This window comes from Cibotium barometz, chromosome 21, assembly GCF_041138505.1.
Source record: "Cibotium barometz isolate CiBa-2024 chromosome 21, ASM4113850v1, whole genome shotgun sequence".
Classification (NCBI taxonomy): Eukaryota; Viridiplantae; Streptophyta; class Polypodiopsida; order Cyatheales; family Cibotiaceae; genus Cibotium; species Cibotium barometz.
This window is the reverse complement of record NC_141066.1, coordinates 45,674,413-45,693,634: the sequence shown is the minus strand read 5'-3', so window position 1 is coordinate 45,693,634 and position 19,222 is coordinate 45,674,413. Positions and strand designations below refer to the sequence as shown.

Below are 19,222 nucleotides of genomic sequence, written 5' to 3'. Positions count from 1 at the left end.
AGCCCTTATATATTCCCCCAGAGTGCTGGTCGGCCAACTGTAGCAGGCCAACAGCAAGATAGTAGCATAAAATGCTACAAAAATGCCTAAAAATACCCCCAAAAAAAATGGTAGAAAAATGCTGAATAACCTCTGCAAAGATATGCCAATGCAGGGCCTCATAAATGGCCAATACAAGCCTGAAAAAAGGTGATGTAGACCCTCTAGAGGTGATAATACAAGCAAGACTCGATGAGAGAAACTCGAAGCGGAGAGATTGGGAATAGGAACCACTTGTGGAGCGACGGTAGCAGGGTATCCAGGCTGTGATGGTGCAGGAGAATCAACAGGAGAAGGAGCAACAGTAGCGAAACCTCATGAAGCCATGACCTCTGACAAGAAACCTTCTCTGAAGAAAGGGGCTGAAAAAAATCAGCAAGTCCTCCTCTCCGGCTATGCACAGCAAGAAGAAAGGGAGCGAGGGTGGGAAACTAAAAGGAGAGGAAGAAGATCTCTCCAAGATGTAGATCCCTATCCTCAACACCTAGAAGAGGGCTTAAGCAATCAAAAAAATCAACAATCTTTGCTTAAAGTTCAGAAATACAACAGTCCCAAGTGTCAGATGAAGAAAACGCAACACTCATGAGGAAGCCCTTGCTCCCGAACAAACACGCAGCACCTTCTACACTGAAAACTGCAGAAAACTCAGCAAACTGTCGAAGCCTCTACTCCGAAACAGAAAACGCACCTTTCTTCCACTCACAAGTTAGCATTTTTCTCTGAAACCATGAAAGAAAGTGAAGCAAATAGAAAACACAAATGTAGGCCCAGGTACTGGACCTGTAAAAGCTCGAAACTGATGTTTATTATTGAAAACGGAGCACAAGGGAAGCCCATAGGTGCTGTACAATGGTAGGAAACAAAAGCAGCTGCTAATGACCTCAACTGAATGTTGAAAAATGAGAAAAACTGGGGGAAAGGGAGTCAACCCTTATATATTCCCCCAGAGTGCTGGTCAGCCAACTGTAGCAGGTCGACCGCAAGACAGTAGCATAAAATGCTACAAAACTGCCTAAAAATACCAAAAAATGGTAGAAAAATGCTGAATAATCTCTACTAAGATATGCCAATGCAGGGCCTCATAAATGGCCAATACAAGCATGAAAAAAGGTGATGTAGACCCTCTGGAGATGATATAATCCACCGACACCAAAACTTATTTTGTTTGGATATACTCTAGGAACATGGACAAAGAGTGATAATATTTGGATTTATGGGACTGTTTTGTCTCGCCCATTTACTTGGGACATGATTATGATATATTGACTTATGGGACTGTTTTATCTCGCCCATTTATCTTGGGACATGATTTTGATATTGGTATTATGGAGACTTATTTAGTCTCATCCATTTATTTGGGACACGGATTCTTTCAGTTATATTGGATTTTTGAGACTGTCTCATCTCGCCTATTTAATGGGACATGATTATATCTTGGATATATAGCTTGAAGCTTAAAGTTGCGGCGGACAACTTTTAAGAAGCTAGGGAAACATCAAATTGCCTTCTATGCTTGTTGGCAGCCTTTTTATGTTTCTCTTGTGACCTTGCAATGGCTGTCCGCACCTGAGAAAAGGTAATATCCAAGTCTCTTACATACTCATCAACTACAAATATCTCATTCTTTGCGCAAAGGATAGGTGGCAAAACCACCTTACCATAAACAATCTCAAACAAGGCCTTTCCCGTAGATATATGCATTGTGTTGTTGTATGCAAAGCCCACAAGCCTCCACCAGCCAAGGTGGCCACAGAGAGACTAACGGCTATGGATGTGGGAGGGCTGGCCTATTACAAGTCTCCAGTGGAGAGAGTGGACATGGCAGGATCCAAAGGACAGAGGAGTCGTCTCGTACCCCCTTCTTTGCTTACACTGCACGACTGGGCCACAGGATTCATATGTCAGAGATGGAGGGCACTCCACCACCAGCAGCACATTGGAGTCCCAGGGCCTCCCGCCACAGCAGATTTCTGGAAGCGGCTTTGGGACAGCTTTCACCTGCGAAGATCACTCTTTTCATGTCACAGCAGCTGGCACATAGGAGCTTAGTAGTTGCCTTTGGGTGATTCCAATTTCCAAAGATAGTGATGCTAAGACTCTTGGGGATGGCCACACCTCTGACATAATGCTAGTCTACCCCCGATGGCTAATCAAGTGCCCCAGCGGTCTGGCAGAGGATCTTGTGCATTTTCACTATGGATCAGGCACCCACCCGTACGGTCACATGGGACACTTTTGCTTGGGCCACTGAGGCTGTGATCATCATGCCGTACAAGGAGGAAGGTGGGGGACTAGCCCTTCAGGTCTCTCACCTTCATATTTCCATTGCGCCAATTCTAGCTCCACCTATCGGTTGTTGGCTCATGGGTTCTTGCCAGAGATGGGAGATTTGCAGCAGTATAGCTGTGTGGCATATATGGAGAGCTCGATGCAACAAAGCCATAGAAGGCACCCTCACCCTGCCAACGGAGTCTATTCAGAGCATCTCGCTCGATATCATTCATACCTCCGCACACTTCAAGGTGGCTCAGACCACATGAGGAAGCGTCGGGAGGCCTTCCTCAGGATCTGGCAGCATGGTCCCTTTCTTACATATAGAGGTGGTGAGCCCACTTGGCATTGCAGACCACCTGTGTGGTTATCCCCCCCCCCCCCCCCCCCCCAATTGTATGAGATAGTCTTCGCCTAAACAAGTCCTTAACAAGACATGCACATCACACACTGCTTACATCATGCACAAAATGGTGCCTTGGCTGGAAAGTAAACTATCACTCGCAAATCATGAATGCCCAATACACAACATTGAAATCTTACTCTCTATGGTTCAAGATCCTCACCCTATAAATCAAGAACCAACATAATCTTGAACTTCTTACACAAAGGACTCAATTAAATACCCAAACAATCTTCAAAATTTCAATGTTACAACCCCAAAAGGTCATAACATGTTGGCATGTATTTTGAGGCTAGGTTTATACTCACGGCAGCCTAGGGTGGAGCACATAGGTAAGAAGTGACTTAAGGGCACTTATTGGCAAGGCTAATGTAAAAAGGTATATTTTGCTATATTTATTAGTGAGTGTGTTTCCCTGCTTTATTTATAGCACAAGACCTATATAAGTGAGTTATTGGCCCATAAGTGCACACCCCCCAATTGAGGCCTTGGCGTGGCTCTAGCCACACACCTGGATGGGTGGGCTCCCCTGGTATGGGATGCCGGGGTGTGGTGTAGAGTATGGTAGCAATGTCGGTCTAGCCTCATAACTCGTAGGTGCTCCAGGAGGACCTATAGTTGAGTGGTGAGCCACGAGCACTATATTTGTGTTGGTTTTGTGTGTTTAAATCCTACTGGAGTTGCTTGGGAGATAAGTGGGCGCTTCGGTTGGTATCAGATCAACTTGAGTACTCCTTGAGTCTAAGTAACACCCTCAACGTTTCATTCTTGCTAAAATTTGGTTCTTGCTGATTGAATACACAATTCCTAAACCAAAAGAAACACATTACCAAACCTGGCATCCTCCGCCTGAGGATGCAAACTGTGGGCTGCCTAATGCAGCCTGCAACTTTGAGCAACCCTTCCATCAAAATTCCACCTCTGCTCAGCCTAAGGCACCAAGCTTGGGATATGCTTAGCTACCAGATCTGCTGTTGTGCAGTGAGACTGAACAGCCATTCATGTGCCATCCACTTCCTGACTCAATGTCCACCAGTACAGGAGAAAAAAATATTAATTTCTTGTCCACCAGCGTGTAGCCTGGTGGTGAAAGTTGGCCTCACAAGCTGTGACCCAGTCTACATCCACAGACACACTATAACTAAATAATATACATTCTGCCAAAAAAAAAAAAGAATTAGAACTGATCTTCTTGGTGTCAAATCATTAATTTTACCTTTCCTTCGAAAAGTGAAGCATCATATAGTCGCTCAGAGCACAGATTGTACACTTTGTACCTTTCCTGACAACACATGAGCACTTGTAAATATTTTCATACATATTCTGAAAAGCTTGAAAAAAGGAAAACAGTTTACCCCACAAAGCTGCAAACAAGTATTTCTTATTCAATCCTCTATATTTCAAGGCATGCATTGGCCCAATGTGGCAGCTGATGGAACATTGCCATAGCAGTGTGGGACACCCGAATTCTCCCTCCTCATCAGAGAGGACTGGCCACTGAGGACCCACACATGCAGCGATGTGTTCTCGCCTTTTAACTCCTACGCATGCAGCCACAAGGGGAGATGTGAAAGAATCTTCTGAAATCTCAGATGCAGCATACCACCCCAAAGCTGGGGGCAGCAGCTAACCCAGCCACAACAAACCTTCACAAGGGGGAGTCTATGCAGCATCAGTCCCTGTAAACCCCAGATTGCATAAAATGCTGGTACATCCAATTCACAACAGTCTTCTTCTTCCCTCAAGGAGAGTGTATTAACCCTCGTCAAGAGACTTTCCAGATACAATTGGTCATGCAACCATGAATTGCCTATTGTAATATCTCCAAGACCACGGGATACCGATATCAAGCTCCCTAGCACCAAGATTGCCTTTCCCAAGTGATCAGCTCTCCTACTGAAATCTTAGAGAGGGAGAGGGCCAGCCAGCCCTGGGGAGCAACTGAGAAAATAAGAGCAGGTCCCTCATCTGAACCGAGGACTGCTAGGGGGATATCATGGCGGGTGAAAGCGCCGAGCCACTATGGAGGGGAGGATCCTGTGCAGAGGTCTGCCAGTCGAGCCCGGGAAGGGGGGGTGGGGGTCTGAGCCAATGGCAAAGGTAATCTAAGCTCTGCGCCAGATCCCAGCAAGGCATCTGTCCTGCATCTCTAGGAGCAGTCACCTGAAGCTGGCCCACTCTCCCAAAGACTGAGCGGGACCAATGCAAAGGGAACCCTAGGCAACGTGAGAGCAAGTGCCCAAGGGGTGGACACATGGCATCCTGAAGAAGGGGTTCCATATCAAAGGCTGGCGGAGTCTCTCCTCATCTGTGGCCGGAGGCAATTGGAAGAGCGCTGACTTGAGGTCCTTGAAGGAGGAACTGAGGCCTCCACAAATATCCACCGCACACTGTGGCTCCAGGGGCCACCAAGAGATGGAGTGTGGACCAACATCTGTGTAACAAGGAAAGCCTTCCATGGCTCACCCCCTGGCTAAAGGCCTCGAATGATCAGCTTGCCCAACAAGGATCTGCTCTGAATAGTTGGATCAATAATGCCTAATCCGATGACAAGGCTGGATAATCACTCTCCGGGCCACCTTGGCCCACACGAGACAACCGGCTGTCCCTGCCCAAGCCTTTTAGGAAAAAAACACAGCATTTAATGAGATTTAATTCAGCATTTAAAGCTGAATTTCCAGTCGTGGGGGCTGGCCGACTCCAGTAGCACTGGCCGACTACTCCTGATGGGGTAGTATAAATAGAATTGCCCATAATCCCATTCATTCATCTCATTCTCCACCTCTCCCTCTCTCTCTCTCTCTATTTTCTGCACATCTCCTTTCAGTTTGTGCGTTAATGTCCGTCGCGAAAAGAGTGCTGAATTCTGAGTATTGAAGTTACCGATTCTTCTCCGAAGCTTCCGCATATTACAGCCGTAGGCTTCAACCTTGGATGTCACATGTGCAGCTCAGCCTTTAGGGCCCTCTACCCAAGCTATATTTATGTAGACATGGTTTATTTTCTAGTATCCGCATTCTAGAGACAATAGACTATGGCACTCACATTCCGTCCTCGCCACCACCGCGTCAGCACAAAGACCTGCAAAGAAACCTACACATGACCAACTTCCACCGGATCGAGCACTTTCCGTCTATCCAACCGTCCATATAAAAACATTGCAAACCACTAAGTATCCTCTCGTAGCCCACGAAAAGAACGCTCCAAAGAATGGCTGAGCAAAACTCCGCTATCCAAACTCTAGCCACAAATGCATCGGCTCAGATGGAGCACAAGAACTGCTTGCATCAGCTTCAATGCACCCTGAAGAAAGAAAGTAGAATCAAGAACAATACTCCTCAAAAACGTTGCACCAAATCTATATCCATCAATACTGCTCGGCACCTATATGTCTAAACCACCCATGTCTTGTGGAACATACTCCAAGTAATACATCCGTTGACACACCAAAGTCAAAACCTCGATTGTTGTCAATACAGTCTCCAAACTGTGAAGCTACACCAACTAGCCTATCCTCCCAGGACGAAGACAAATCTAATGACATATCCTCATGTGGTCCTTCCACCACATCAGACACTAAAGATACTCCACCCAATGCAAACTACAGGTGAGAAGAGTTCTCCTGAGTGCCCCAGAAACTAAAGCAACGCCATTGAAGCCAAAGATTCTCCCACTAAGTGGGAACGGCAACTCTGAAGACTCTCCCTTAGAGACCTGGCTGAAAAATTCCTTTGTTCATACCTGTGGCTTGATGCAATGAAGCACCGTGGGTGTGTGCTCGACCCGAGAAATGAAAAGAGCTGAGACACGCACACATGCATCTCCTTTACACCCATCCTCCAGTTTTGAAGAAGCTTCCTCCTCAAACTGCTCCTCCAGTTTTGAAGAAGCCTCCTGCTCGGATTGCTCCTCCAAGGTCGTCAAATGTCCTTCTCGATGTGCTCGGTGGAGTCACAATAAAAGCAGTCTAGTAGCCATCTTGGCGTTACGCTATTCAGAGTGAGGCAATCGCTGAGGCTCCCCCACTTACTTTGTCCTTACCATCCTTGGCCTTGGACACGCGCCCTTGTCTTTGCCTCTCTGTTGCCCTTGTTGTTGAGTCCCAGACTCGGAACTCTCCCGCATCTTGAGGGTTGTAGCATGATGAAACCGGCCTCTGGTAGAAACCAAAGTGCGGTAGACTAGTAGTCACCCTTCCACTTGTAGGTCCAAATAAAAAAACAAATTTAATTGGAGCTAGAGTGCCCCAAAACTGAAATGAGAACGACACCTGTTGGCCCCAAAGCTTGGCGCCCCTTTCGGTATTTCTTTATTCAATTTCAAAGTGATGTAAAACTGAGTACAACATAACCAGCCAGGAGAATACACTTGTATGTCCAATCTGGCAGCCCACAAGACCTCTTAGCACAGAGGATTCACACAAACAGATCTGTGTCCCACAAAAGCAACACTCTGTGTTTCCCTCTGATCAGCCAAGACCATTCATCAGGGCAGCCTTGAGCACACATTTGGCATATCCCAAGTACATGGTTCCACAATTCAGTTCACATATACATCCACTGTCCAATCTCTGTTTCCACCCTTTCAATCTTCCATTCCCCTCCTCTCACAAGGGGCCAGATAACACAGGTCTGCAGACATAAGCCAATGGAAAGAAAGAAAGATGGACAAGTTCAGAGCTTACCAAATCAGTGCGTGGTTCTGCACTCGTGAAGCCGATCGTACCAGTCTGTACTTTCCTCCCTGCAACCACTTGACTGATGCACCAAATAAGCTCTCATACAGCACTGCCTGCTGTGCAGCTGTAGATGCACCGCCCACTACTGTTCAGGTCTAAAACAGAATTGAAACCGACTGTACCTGTCCGTACAGGTCAGTAAATCTCCAATGTACCTGTCCGTACAGTCTCTGCAGCCGCCTGTATAGTATAGATCAGTACCTCCACAGCAGCCACCTGTTGTCTGTTCCTGCCAGCGCAGACTGTACCAACGCCGCCAGACCCTGTACTGTCCGTACACCTGTACCTGCAGCACAGCCGACGCCAAAGCCTGCAGCACGGACTGTACCTGCTTTCACTCCCTGTCGGCGCTGCCTGTACCTGCAACAGCCGTACCCTGTACTTGCAGCAGCCAACTGTACGGGCAGCCTACACGTGGGCTGTACGGCCTGGCTGTACGGGCACTTCTGTATGCAGCCAAAAACCAGCAGCAACCAGTCGACTTTGCTTCTCCTCCCCTCCATGCATGAAAACTTGCACGTATTTCCAAAAGCAAGAGAGAGAGATGAGAGAGGCATGTAACTCCAAAAGTGGAGTTGCCCCTCTCTCCAAAATTATCCTAGGCCCCCTACTTTAATGTTTATTAAAGTTTCCTAGGGGCCACCCATGATTCAAACATTAATAATATTAATGTTCTTGGTTCCCCTTCACACCTGGAGATGTCCACACATCATTCTCTTTGTCCGGGCACCCCAAATACGAATCATTTAATATTTATTATGCTCAGCAACCACCATGCCCACACTTGTGCTGTTCCATTTTCACAGGGTCATGACATATGACGTACCACGTCTGAAAGATCACAAGGCCGATGTGTATCAGAGCCCTTATCAGGTGTGGATCTCCTCGTGTCCGGATCTCCTCCCCAAACCGAGTCAATATGCTCCCGCATCGTCGACGACTTTCCAGGGCTCATAACCCGCATCTGTACTTCCAAGGAAATCCTCTTCATGGGCGATACCCTGTTGTAAAGTGAGGCCAAATGCTGCCATATACCTCTGGCCAACGTCATATGCTTTACATGATTGATTACCTGTGGTGTGCAATTGAGGAAAATAAACGAACGGACCCCGGCATTGACACGATCCCACATCTGTGCCTGAGCCTCCTGGTCCTTTCGGGTTGACGGTAACTCCCCTTCCTCTACTTCCGGCCGTGGAACACCAACAACGACGAAATCGGCGAGGTAGTAAGACTCCAGAACAGATTCCATCATCACCTTCCATATGCCGTAGTTGCTCCCGTCCAACTGACGGTCCACCGGGAACGTGGGGAGTGTCGGGATCTTCACATGTCTCTCGGCCATCTCAAACAGATCTGCCATTGCGGGGATGTACTCTGAAAAGGGTGGGTGCGTGGGAACAAAGAAGAACTAATACCTGCAAGTGGCTGTCCAGCAAATCAGCCCGCCTTCCTCTTGCTTCTCCTCTTCCCGAAGAACAGTCCAAAACAGTCCACCAATCAGCCACAAAACAGTCCCCCTCTTGCTCACACAAAGCCCAAGACCTATCTAGAGCCTAGGCTCTGATACCATGTTAGAAGTCATCTCCTGTCCAGTTTTATACACCAGGGCCTTTGTTGTGGGTGTGCCCGCCCTTATGAGGTGTTTTATCATTTTTCCCCACTCTCCGCATTTTTCCCCTATTTTTTCCCATTTTTCTGTGGCTTGGGAGGTGCGGGCTTTCCGGGTCCAGATGGTGGATAGCTTGCCAGTAGATGGCAGCAGTTGGCAGGAACTTTCTAGTACTGATGTTGGTGGTTCTTGTGTTCGTGAGTCAGAGGAAACTCGACAGGTCACTTATGCTCTGATGTCTCGTCGTGTTCGGGACAAAGAACCTCCAGTAGAAGAGGATATTCTTTCCATGGGGACCTTTCGGAAAGCCAGGCAGGTGGCAATCGATTACTTGCAGAAGGAGGTGGTTTCTCCAGGCTTTGTGGTTCCGGATTCAGAGGGGGTGGTTGACAGGTTTCAGAAGGCCTTGCTTGGTCTTCATAAGGTTTCCAAGACTTGTTTGTGCACCATAACAAGTGTTGATCCTTGTGAGCAGTGTGATGTCTCTGTGACTCAAAAGCTGTAGGTTCATTGATCTGGTTGATGGACACCAGATTGGATGGGAGCTTCCTGATGAGGCAGTTGAGCTCATGGTTGCAGATGTCTCTTTGGGAGGCAGGATTGCCTTTCCTGTGGTTTCTGTGGCATGCGAAGGATCATGGACTCTCGTACACAGGAGGGGGATTGTTGGATGGAGTCCGACTCCACGGTTGGAGTGACTCGGTTTGGGGAGGAGATCCGGACACGAGGAGTCATCTCCTGTCCAGTTTTATACACCAGGGCCTTTGTTGTGGGTGTGCCCGCCCTTATCAGGTGTTTTATCATTTTTCCCCACTCTCCGCATTTTTTCCCTATTTTTCCCATTTTTCTGTGGCTTGGGAGGCAATTCTGAGTTGGTAGGAGCACTGAGTAGCTGGCCGACTGACCCAACAGCAGTCGTGGGCCCCTGTGCTGCTGGCCGACTGGGCATATTCAGTCATGGGTATATTCAGTGCTGGCCAACTGATGCTACAGCAGTCGTGGACCCCTGTGCTGCTGGCCAACTGGGCATATTCAGTCGTGGGTAGGAGCACTGAGTAGCTGGCCGACTGACCCAACAGCAGTCGTGGACCCCTGTGCTACTGGCCGACTGGGCATATTCAGTCGTGGGCTTCATTCAGTGCTGGCCGACTGATGCTACAGTCGTGGAGGCCTCTTCAGCAGGCCGACTGCCTATCTGGGGGCATATAAATAGGCCCCCAGCCCCCATACCACATTTGTATCATATGCGGGATCTTCTTGTGTATATCAGAGCAGAGTTACATGCCTACATCTCTCTCTCTTGTGCTGTTTTTTCTGCATGCGTTTTTTGCTCTTGTGTTCCCAGATCTGGTCATCATCTCCGCTGCGTATTCTGACATGGTATCAGAGCCCTAGGCTCTAGATAGGTCTTGGGATTTGTGTGAGCAAGAGGGGGACTGTTTTGTGGCTGATTGGTGGACTGTTTTGGACTGTTAGGGAAGAGGAGAAGCAAGAGGAAGGCGGGCTGATTTGCTGGACAGCCACTTGCAGGTGTTAGTTCTTCTTTGTTCCCACCGACCCACCCTTTTCAGAGTACATCCCCGCAATGGCAGATCTGTTTGAGATGGCCGAGAGACATGTGAAGATCCCGACACTCCCCACGTTCCCGGTGGACCGTCAGTTGGACGGTAGCAACTACAGCATATGGAAGGTTATGATGGAATCTGTTCTGGAGTCTTACGACCTCGCTGATTTCGTCGTTGTTGGTGTTCCACGGCCGGAAGTAGAGGAAGGGGAGTTACCGTCAACCCGAAAGGACCGGGAGGTCCAGACACAGATGTGGGATCGTGTCAACGCCAAGGTCCGTTCGTTTATTTTCCTCAACTGCACACCGCAGGTAATCAATCATGTAAAGCATATGACGCTGGCCAGAGGTATATGGCAGCATTTGGCTTCTCTTTACAACAGGGTATCGCCCATGAAGAGGATTTCCTTGGAAGTACAGATGCGGGTTATGAGCCCTACAAAGTCGTCGACGATGCGGGAGCATATTAACAAGCTGCAGGCTCTTCAACAAGAAGTTCTTCAAGCTGGGAAGGAGATATCGTCAGAGGACATGGCCATAACGTTGCTGTCACATTTGCCCTCTTCGTACTCAGCATTTTACTCGTCTTTGATTACCAATGGCAGGCTCAGCACCATCACGTGGGAGGAGCTTGGGCCCATGGTCCTGGACCAGGAGGAACGATTCACGAACCCTCCTCAGGGTGGAGGTTTGGAGGCCTTTACTGGCCAACGGTCGAAAGGCCGTAACTCAAGCAAAGGGAAGGCTTCATCGAAGAAGTCTTCTGAGAAGAAGTCCGACGCTGACCACGAGAAACTGAAGGCAGAGAGGACCTGTAATGATTGTGGCGAGAAAGGCCACTATCGGAGGCAGTGTCCCAAGCGGAAGAACGAGAAGGGTGAAGCCTCCTCAACAGCAATCATGAAGACTCCGGCTTTTGTGCACCTGGAGGTGATGGACACCGATGCTTCATTTTCTTCAGGCAGGGAGGAGATTGGAGGACTCTCCGCAGAGGATACTCGGGAGTGGATTCTCGATAGTGGTGCTTCCAGGCACATGACTCCTTCCCGTTCCGGTTTACAGGATCTCTGCAGGCTTTCTGGTCATATTCTTACTGGTGATACATCCACTATCCCAGTTCACAGTGAGGGCAGGATGGAGATAGTTCCCGATGGCAGAGGGGGGAAGCTTTCCTCCCACGTGTTATATGTTCCGGCACTTGGTTTTCATCTGTTGTCAGTGCATCAGGTTTGCAAGACTGGCGTACGGGTGGAGTTTGATGAGCATTTTGTTGCTCTCCGCGATAAAGCAACAGGCCAAGTGGTTTGGAAAGGCGGAGTGGAGAATGGAGTTTACAGGCTTTCAGCACTCTCTCTCCCACGTCCTCACGTTTGTGATGAGTGACAGTCTGGTAATGGCCACTTAAGTGTGGATACGCTACAGGTGCAAGCTTTCCGAGACCAGGTGGTGGATAGCTTGCCAGTAGATGGTAGCAGTTGGCAGGAACTTTCCAGTACTGATGTTGGTGGTTCTTGTGTTTGTGAGTCAGAGGAAACTGAACAGGTCACTTATGCTCTGATGTCTCATCGTGTTCGGGACAAAGAACCTCCAATAGATGAGGATGTTCTTTCCACGGGAACCTTTCGGAAAGCCAGGCAGGTGGCAATCGATTACTTGCAGAAGGAGGTGGTTTCTCCAAGCTTTGTGGTTCCGGATTCAAAGGGGGTGGTTGACACCCCCTCACAGCCAGGAGCTGAGAGGGGGTGTTAGAAGTCATCTCCTGTCCAGTTTTATACACCAGGGCCTTTGTTGTGGGTGTGCCCGCCCTTATCAGGTGTTTTATCATTTTTCCCCACTCTCCGCATTTTTCCCCTATTTTTCCCATTTTTCTGTGGCTTGGGAGGCAATTCTGAATTGGCAGGAGCACTGAGTAGCTGGCAGACTGACCCAACAGCAGTCGTGGACCCCTGTGCTGCTGGCCTTCAGTCGTGGGCTTCATTCAGTGCTGGCCGACTGATGCTACAGTCGTGGAGGCCTCTTCAGCAGGCCGACTGCCTATCTGGGGGCATATAAATAGGCCCCCAGCCCCCATACCACATTTGTATCATATACGGGATCTTTTTGTGTATATCAGAGCAAAGTTACACGCCTACATCTCTCTCTCGTGCTGTTTTTTTTTTTGCATGCGTTTTTTGCTCTCGTGTTCCCAGATCTGGTCATCATCTCCGCTACGTATTCTGACACACAAACGTCTATGTGCAAAGACGGTTTCAAACCATCCACAAATCGCTCAATCTCCTTCGATCCTCGAACGGTCCTTGGGAGCATCAGCAAAAGCTTCCAGAAACAAGCGAGATAATTGGTTATCAATTGGCCATGTTTCTGCATAAAATGCTTTCATTGTTTCTTCAATTCACACTCGTAATCTATGAGAATAAATTGCTTCAAGACCGCCTTGTGATAGTCATCCTAGCAAGTCACAGAGTGGTGCCTAAGGTGGTCTTCCACCACAAGAGAGTAGCACCCGCACCAAATGGAGCTGAAAAATATCTAAACCACTTGTTGCTACCAACGTGGCAACCATCTCACGGGTCCAACTACCCGTTGAACTTGGGAGGCTTCAGAAGCTTCAATAATTGAGCTCCTTTCTCCTCACGAGACATGGAGGAGGAACTCGCCAAACCGAAAGTCCCCCGGTGTTGAGCTGGTGAAGGCGAGTGAGAACTATCCAAAGAATCCAGTGGGGAGGGACTCTGTGAAGGAGATCATCGGTGACACGAACGGTCTCTCTCCTACCGACTACACGCAGGTGTAGAATGATAACTTGCGGATTGGGAGTGAAGCTCATCCAGTACATCCTTGCTTGCATCCAAAGGAGTGAAAAATCCTCCTCCAAAAAGTTTTGCAACGCCGGCCTCGGAATCGTCCAATACTTGCTCTTAAGTACCGGCCCTTGTAGATTCTAGATCCGAAATACTAGGTGCTCAAGATGCCGACTCCATCTTGTCAAGACGGGGAAAAATAGCCTTCATTTGATCTACATGTGCGTCCATGGATGCCTTCATGCCGACAAGCAAAATGAGTTGTAAGTCCATGACAAATATCAGCCCTACGAGGGTTTGGTGGGGGTTTGGTGGGGCAAGGAAGCACAGTATACCTCAATTAACCCAAGTGCAATGAAGAGAACCCAAATATTCACTTTCCCCCAACTCGAACTTGTGCATTCTTGGAATCTAGGTGTTCTGCCCTATCCAAGCAATCAACGCACATGGGTGCCAGAAAAGAAAGATTCCCTAGGCTCTAATACCAACTGTAGAACACTTGTGCCTATGTGCTAGGGTTTTCCAAAGATAGAAAGAAGAGTGCCGAGGAATCACACATACCACATACACGAGTCCTAAACTACCGCTCTGTATTATGTACAAGAAAGAAGTAATATAGCTGAAATTCAAGTACAAGATGTGGCTGAGAATGAAGATGTCAAATCACGGCCCTGTGATCTACTTACTATACACTCTAGCTAGCACTTCGTCTACGGAGAAACGCTCTTTGAAGTCCCACACTGAGGAAAGTAGATGAATATGACAATTGGCTACCCATGCATATATATGCACCAATGCTCCTAGTCAGCCAGTAGTATTGTTGTCAGCTAGCTGTGCCCGATCGCCACCTCATCATTGCCACGTGGCGGTGCAATGTGTCACATGCGTTGTCTAATTCTGCCCGTCCGCTGCTATATGATGTTTGGCTCTACCTTGCATACTCGTAGGTGTGTGACACACTCGGAGGCATCGAAGAGAAATGACGTGCGATACTATCTCCAGTGAAGAAATGCTAATACAAAGTGAAGGGATCCCAGCCACATATGCCAACATCGAGGCCGGTTGTCACGTGGGATTCCGGCACTTGCCCTATCGTTCTCCCAATAATAGGGAGAAGCGGAAGGTACTCCTTCTTGAGGCCTGTAAACAAATTGTGCCTGGGAATCTGGATACACCAGCAAGAGAGTCGGAGGCAGGATCAAAGCCATGCTGCCAACATGCAAAAAATGCCTGGGCCATGCACAATGCAACGAGGCTCAACTGAAGCACACAGTCCGAAGCTGCTACAGTGTTGAACTCCACCTCGTAGTAACTGCACCCGAGGGTAAGGATATCTATGATCTTGCCTGGCTCGCCAAGGAGGCTGGCCTAGAGCAAGTCACGAAGCTGGCTGCCCGTTAGGCAGCTACCCACAATCTTGAATACAAGTGTTGAGACTTCCAGAGAGGCTACTATTGATGCTAGGAGCTGGAGGTCCACTCCAGAAAAAAGGCACAAGATAAGAGCGCTTAATGACACAATCAGCACCAATCAAGCTGAAATGAAGAGAATGATGATTGCACACCAAGAAGCAATGGCACAAGTAACCCAACAGCTACAAGACAGTCAAGGATTGGCCGCCGAAAGGCTTCAAATAATCACAAAAGCTCAGGGAAGGGAGGCTATTGCCAGATGTGCGCAAGAAGAAGAAACAAGGAATTTCAAGGAGCTGGATGATGCGAGAATGGTCAGAGAAACAGCTATATTAGACCTCCTCAGCACCACAGCACACAGGAAGCGGGCAGAAGGGTGGAAGGCAGGGGGCGCTCAAGAAGCAAGGTGCGGGCAGAACGGCAGAGGCAGCACGCAGGAGGGCAGCGCGCAGGAGGGGAAGGTGGGTGAAGGCAATGGTGGGGCAGGTGTGCTCAGGAGGAGGGAGGCAGGGGCAGCACGAAGGAGGATGGGGAAGAGGGGAGAGGAGCGATGGCAAAGGGCAGCAGGTGCGCAGATGGGGGATGCTCCACCACGTTCGTCAAATTCTAGCAACCTCCAACAGTACGTTAGGGTTTACTCTTGTTTTAAGTGTGTTTGCTAGAAAAATAGGATTAGCTTTGATCTCTCTTGCTCAGATCAAGATCATGCTTCCGCAACACATGTAACAATAGCATGTTTTGCAATATACAGTAGATTAAGACTACATCTCTCGTCTTCTGTGCATTTGCAAGATCAATGTGATTAGCGTTAATCTCTAATGTGCTTACTGTTAATCTATATTTAAGCCTTTCGTTGCATCACTCATGTGAAAACGATTTCCATAACTGTGATTGAGAAACAACACATCCCAAGGAAAGGTTGAGTAGAGGGAGACCAACTATAGCCTTCCCACTGGGCACAACTCAAAGCAAACCCTGCTGGACAAGGTCTACAGAGACCATTCACGGCCACCAACACCCTGCATGTGGCGAGGATGAGTATGACTTGGATGTATCTCATCCACTCTCCTTGCCAACAAAGGGAGTAGATCCAAGGTGACTTTAGAGCAGTTTAAGAGTACAGAACAACCTCAAGTGTGGTGTAAGGATTTATCCTTCTGACATCATCTGAGATCTCTCCTCTTCCCACTCCTCCACCCCCTTAAACAAATGCAGGCTGACTCCACAGCCACCAGCCATTGCAACAGCATTCTCCCGACAAGCTTGGTTACAAGACAAGATTAAAAAGCAATCACTGGCATGTGACAAATTGATGGAAAGATGGTCAAAAAAAAACAAAGAAACCAACAGGCAAGAGGAATTACCTTATGATGGGTTTCAAAAAACTTGATGACTTCTTCCATGTGATTGCGGTAAAACCCCTGCAGCAACTTTTTTTAGTTGCAGAGCTGATGCTAATTATGTATTCAAAAACAAGAAACCCATGTGCACATAAAATTCACCTCCACGTATCCAAGAATACCAGAGCTCAAATCACCCGCAGGAAATCCCATCGCAATTATATTGTCGGTGATATATGCCAAGTCAAGATCAAAGCCACCCTCCTATATAGATTCAACTAAGTCAATGTATTGCAGTGAAAAAACCACGATCAACCCCGAATACACACACACATGCACACGCACACACACACACACACACACGTGCACGTGCACGTGCACACAGAAAAGAAAATAACAGAAAAAACTGAGTTGTCCAGCCGAAATCCTGGGGACTAATCTATGTTCTCACCAAAACCACAAGAAGGAAAGGTGGATGAGCCAATGCATTACCTGGTATCTTCGTTTATTTTGAGACACAAGATGGCGGGCTTTTGTTTGAACTGCCTTCATGGCATTTTTGGATGTATCTAGTAGCCCTTTTGCAAGATTTCCAAAAGCTCCCTCTTGAGAGCCAGATGACACTGATGAGGGGCTCTCAACTGGTGCTTCAACAACTGGAATCTTTGAAGCAGCTCGTCTGCCAAAGCTATTGCTAAGGAGAGTGAAGGGGTTCTTCACTGCTTCACCAGAAACAGCATTTTCTTGAGTGTTAGAGTTCGGATTGATTCGAAGACTTTTTGCCCAATTAGCGAGCCCAGCAGCTGAGAACTTTCCAGATGTGTCTGAAGCAAATCCAGTAGTGCTCTTTGGTAAAATATTCGAGTGTAATTGATTTTCTTCAAGAACAGCAGATTGATCGTTACTGTACAAGATTTCATTAGTCACAGGGGGGTTCTTCTCCAAGGTGTTTCCTCCACCTGAATCTGTGTTTTCCTCCATAATGACCACTGCACTTCCAGTTGCTGATATGGTTACTTTAGCGTGGCCAACCTGAGGCAGAGAAGGACAGTATAAGGCTGGTTACACAAATCTCACCTTCCAGGGTGCAAACTAAGAGATGGATGGGCAATCACACATAGACGGGCACCCCACTGCAGGTGCACCCTTATCCGTAGCCACCCTAAGAGTAACATGCAGAGAAATGCAACAAAAAGATGCTGCAGAAAAGTTACCCCAAGTAGAGTGTCCCTTTACTTTCCAGCCCTTGCTGGTCCTGCAAAAAGCAATGGTCTTAAAGCATCTCAGTCACGCTGTATTCAATTTTAGAAAATATGCTTAAATACCCTCGATTGCAAGAACAAACCTGCTGATTCACGTGTGTATGTCACATAAGTATGCTCATGAGTTAAAACTATTACCACTACCCTCTCTTAGGGCCTAATAACAAATCGTGTGCACAGAAGCCTGTATACCGTACGATTAGCAACAATCATCACGCTTTCTCCCACCTGCAAGATCCCGCAACCTCCAACATTTTACGATCCATGCAGCCTACACAGTCCCCTATGCAACAGCACTGTGCTCACATCAGCACCCAAGCAGCTGTCCATATAGTTGACACAACCCATACATGAGGTGACACAAGCGTGAGTGACATGCTGACATACAAGTCCAAGTTGCCATACAAGGTCCTCCAAGTTTCCAACTTGGGAGCACACAGGAGGTCACGGGACTCAAGGGCTCCTCTCTGGTTTGTAGTGGCAGAACAGTGAGGCCTTCACTGGCTCCAAAAGGGTAGACATCAAAAGAAAATGTTGCATGGTGTAGAAGCAAAGGCCTCAATGCATGCATTGGCACCTATCAAAGAAATCAAGTGGATCGACATTGACTTTGGCATCTACATCGAGATTAGCATTGGCATCAACATCAGAATCAATACAAACTAAATCTTGGCACAGAAAAATATAATCACACCTCATGAAACCTTGTATGCACGTGGAGACACCATTGGGACCAAGTGAGTAACAAAATCACTTGGTACCCATAAAAGGTATCCTTCCAAGCCTGTATACTCAACCACATACTGCCAACAGCGCTCTTGATTGATTTATGTGCTACCCGTTGTTTCGTTCTCCAGTTAATTCTCAATTAAGTCCAATGAAATGTCTCAATGCCCTTCTGAGGTATGCAACACTATCCTACTAACATGATACCACCCAACTCACTGTTAACTGTGTATGCCCCATATGATGACGACCATAACTTTTCCCACCCAAAGCAAGAGGAGAAGGATCGTCCCATTTGTCAAAACCACTTGCCTGCCATTCCACTAAATGAACCAATGAAATTGCAAAGTTGACATCCGCAAAACAATTGACAAGCTATCTTGAAGCTCACCGTTTCCATTGCGATGCCACAATTTTAGAGTACCCTATTCTTCAAAACCCTCCCCCATTCAGCTGGTGCGGCCATGATGAGACCTTGGGTATAAAACGCTTACCCTAGGTCAAACAAAAAAAAAATCCCCCTCCCTCCTCCTCCCCAAAAAAAAGCTTCTTTCTACCTCTGGCAGGATCCCTCACGAGGTGCAGCATTCTAAAAAATTTGTATGTTATTCAGAACGCTGTGAACACTTCAAATTTTCAGAAAAGAGAACAGATGAGAATAGTGAGGGAAGTACCTCTTCGAAGTTCACAGATCTGTTGCAAAAGGCACGGAAGTCCAATCCTGGGCACAATGCTTTAGATCGCCAGCTGAGTTGAGAGTCTCCATTTGGATGATTAATACTGTTGGTTAGATGTAGATACATATAGCAGATAAATATAGGAACTCTAACTAATAAACCTTCATGTCAATAATAATAATAGTCTACTATTTAAAGTATTTTTCCACTCCTTCCACGTCCTTTAGGGTGTGTTCAAACGGTATTGGGGTTGGGAGTTATTATCCTTATTATTTTAAAAAACAATGAGCCCAACCAAAATAAAGGGCCCAAAGTTACCTTGTCATCACCAATGAAATTTTTGCATTCTTAGTAGTCATAAAACCACCAAAGCTAGC

The 19,222-nt window shown here is 47.5% G+C and overlaps 1 protein-coding gene across 1 annotated transcript in view; it reads right to left on the bottom strand.

The window, feature by feature from the left end:
• Positions 1-19,010, bottom strand: part of LOC147627227 (phosphatidylinositol 3,4,5-trisphosphate 3-phosphatase and protein-tyrosine-phosphatase PTEN2A-like) — a 49,145-nt gene extending 30,135 nt beyond the window's left edge. The window contains 6 exon segments of the mRNA XM_086815896.1: positions 3,930-3,995; positions 16,205-16,261; positions 16,343-16,444; positions 16,673-17,212; positions 17,395-17,435; positions 18,843-19,010. Coding sequence (XP_086672022.1) covers positions 3,930-3,995; positions 16,205-16,261; positions 16,343-16,444; positions 16,673-17,161 — 714 coding nt within the window. The 5' untranslated portion in view covers positions 17,162-17,212; positions 17,395-17,435; positions 18,843-19,010.
• Positions 19,011-19,222: the final 212 nt, after the last annotated feature.